This window comes from Temnothorax curvispinosus, unplaced genomic scaffold, assembly GCF_003070985.1.
Source record: "Temnothorax curvispinosus isolate PA1 unplaced genomic scaffold, ASM307098v1 QBEX01017591.1, whole genome shotgun sequence".
Lineage (NCBI taxonomy): Eukaryota > Metazoa > Arthropoda > Insecta > Hymenoptera > Formicidae > Temnothorax > Temnothorax curvispinosus.
The window spans coordinates 42-1,913 of NW_020227371.1; the positions used below are offsets into that span (position 1 = coordinate 42).

The following is a 1,872-nucleotide window of genomic DNA, read 5'->3' on the forward strand; positions in this document are numbered from 1 at the left end:
GTCCACTTCATGAACGCGTGTACCGGGTCCGAGGGATGATCCTCCGTGCCCCCGATACGGATTATCGCTCTAACTGTTTATCGGCGTTCCGCTTAAACGCGTTTATCCTTATACGATTATTATCGCCTAATTTTTTACCGACAATCGCTAAATTATATCAGACCCTTTTCGATCGGCGGTAAGTTAAACTATGAACTGAACGTGGTTTTGTACCGATCGGCCGGAAATAATTCGAAACTAAAATCTATGTGCGGTCTCTGCCGTCTTGCCGATCGTGTGTTTTATCGATACGCAAACTAAATCTATCACGCCGTATAGGCTGTCAATACAACTTAACTCTATATTATTCAACAACGCAGTAAGTGTAACCCCAAAATAATGTCTTTCATGGCATAACTGAAAATATACTGAAAATAAAATAACTGACAATTCTGTCACGCAAGTTGTCTAAACTAAATTAATATTACTCAAAAAATGGAAACAAAACGTGTATTTGTATATATACATGTGACAACTGACGAGCCGTCTCTCCCTATACCGGCTTCTAAGCCTCGTCATCCTCGCTCTCACTTTCTCCCGACGGCGACTCGAAGTCGTCGGAAGGCTGTTCTACCGGACCGATCGGGAACTTGTAATTTATGAATTCCGCGATCGAGTCTGTAATCGGAGGAAGCGCGGGAGTCATTACAGGCAACTGTAGTGCCGACATCAACGGCGTGGGCGGCATACATGGGAGTTCAGTCTCCCTTGGCACGGACGTCGCTGCCGGGTCTGCATGAGGCGGCTGCGTTGCTTCCACCGCTCGTTCCTGCTGTGCCGCGCGTGGCTCCGCATCCGGCAACCTGCGCAGTATTACCCGGGGTGATTGTTTAATCAGGCGACGCGGCTGTAGTGAAGTGCTCGGTCGCATACTCCCCGTCAGCTTGGCGCCGGAAGTCTCGTCCCGCGTCAAGCTTCGTTTTTCCTCGCGATTGCGGCGCTTCGCTTTGGCGCGGCGCTTGTCTTCATCGCGGCGTCGTTGACGGTCCGTCTTCTCGCGCTTTGTCCCGCGTTTCTCCGCTTCTTGGAGCTCGCGATTGCGCTTGTTGGCCGTTTTTGCTGCCTTCCGCTCGCTCACCCCTATAACGATCTGCTCCTTCGGTTTCGTTGGGTGCTGGAACGTGTTTGACGCTGTAGCTCTCGGCGGTTCTACCACTGTCTCCGCCTCGGATACTGAGTCTATCTGTATCATATATATGCCCGCTGTTTCCGTGGCGTCCTTTCCTTCCGGCTGAGAACGCTTCTCAGGGCGGCTGCTTGATTGCATGAGTGACGCTCCCGGTGTGGGTGGCCTTTTCTTAAGGGCTTCGCTCGAGATTGATTGGACTTCGGCGTCGCTGTCATCCATTCCTTTAGGCTGGGCCTCGTGTCTCTTTTCCTCAACCTTTCGTTTGGGCGTTGTTTTGCCCGTCGCGGTTGTTTGTTTAGCCCCGTCGTCCTTTTGTGTTGGTTGCCGGGCCCGTTCCTCGTCATGTTCTGCCGTGTGTGTCTCGACGTACGCCCCGTCAGGACCAAACTCTAGCATTATCTTGAAGGGCCGTCGTTCCTCTTCGTTAGCGCATCCCCATTCTACTGAGGCCAATAATGTGACCAACTCTTGGTCACCGTCGCTTGTTGGATCAGGCACACGGAAATTCTCCACCATTCGAACTTGTCGTCGGCGGCAAATTTCGTTTTTCTCCAACTCTTGGATAACCTTCCGCACTTGATTTCTGAGCTCGCATAATTCGGGTGTCGCAAGGTCTGGCGCAGGTGGTGTATTTGCCAGGTACTCGTCTATCATTCCTGCTTGTCCCTCGATGGCGTATCGGTATTGTTGGTATTCTCGCCGTT

General features: G+C 51.5%; 1 protein-coding gene across 1 annotated transcript; it reads right to left on the reverse strand.

Annotated features, from left to right (window-relative positions):
• Positions 1–544: 544 nt before the first annotated feature.
• Positions 545–1,822, reverse strand: LOC112467585 (uncharacterized protein DDB_G0286299-like). Its single transcript, XM_025036270.1, has one exon. The coding sequence runs from the start codon at positions 1,820–1,822 to the stop codon at positions 545–547; it is 1,278 nt and encodes a 425-aa protein (XP_024892038.1).
• Positions 1,823–1,872: the final 50 nt, after the last annotated feature.

Bases quoted from the DNA above. Each gene is read 5' to 3' on its own strand.
- LOC112467585 (XM_025036270.1), bottom strand. From the start codon at position 1,822: ATGATAGACGAGTACCTGGCAAATACACCACCTGCGCCAGACCTTGCG.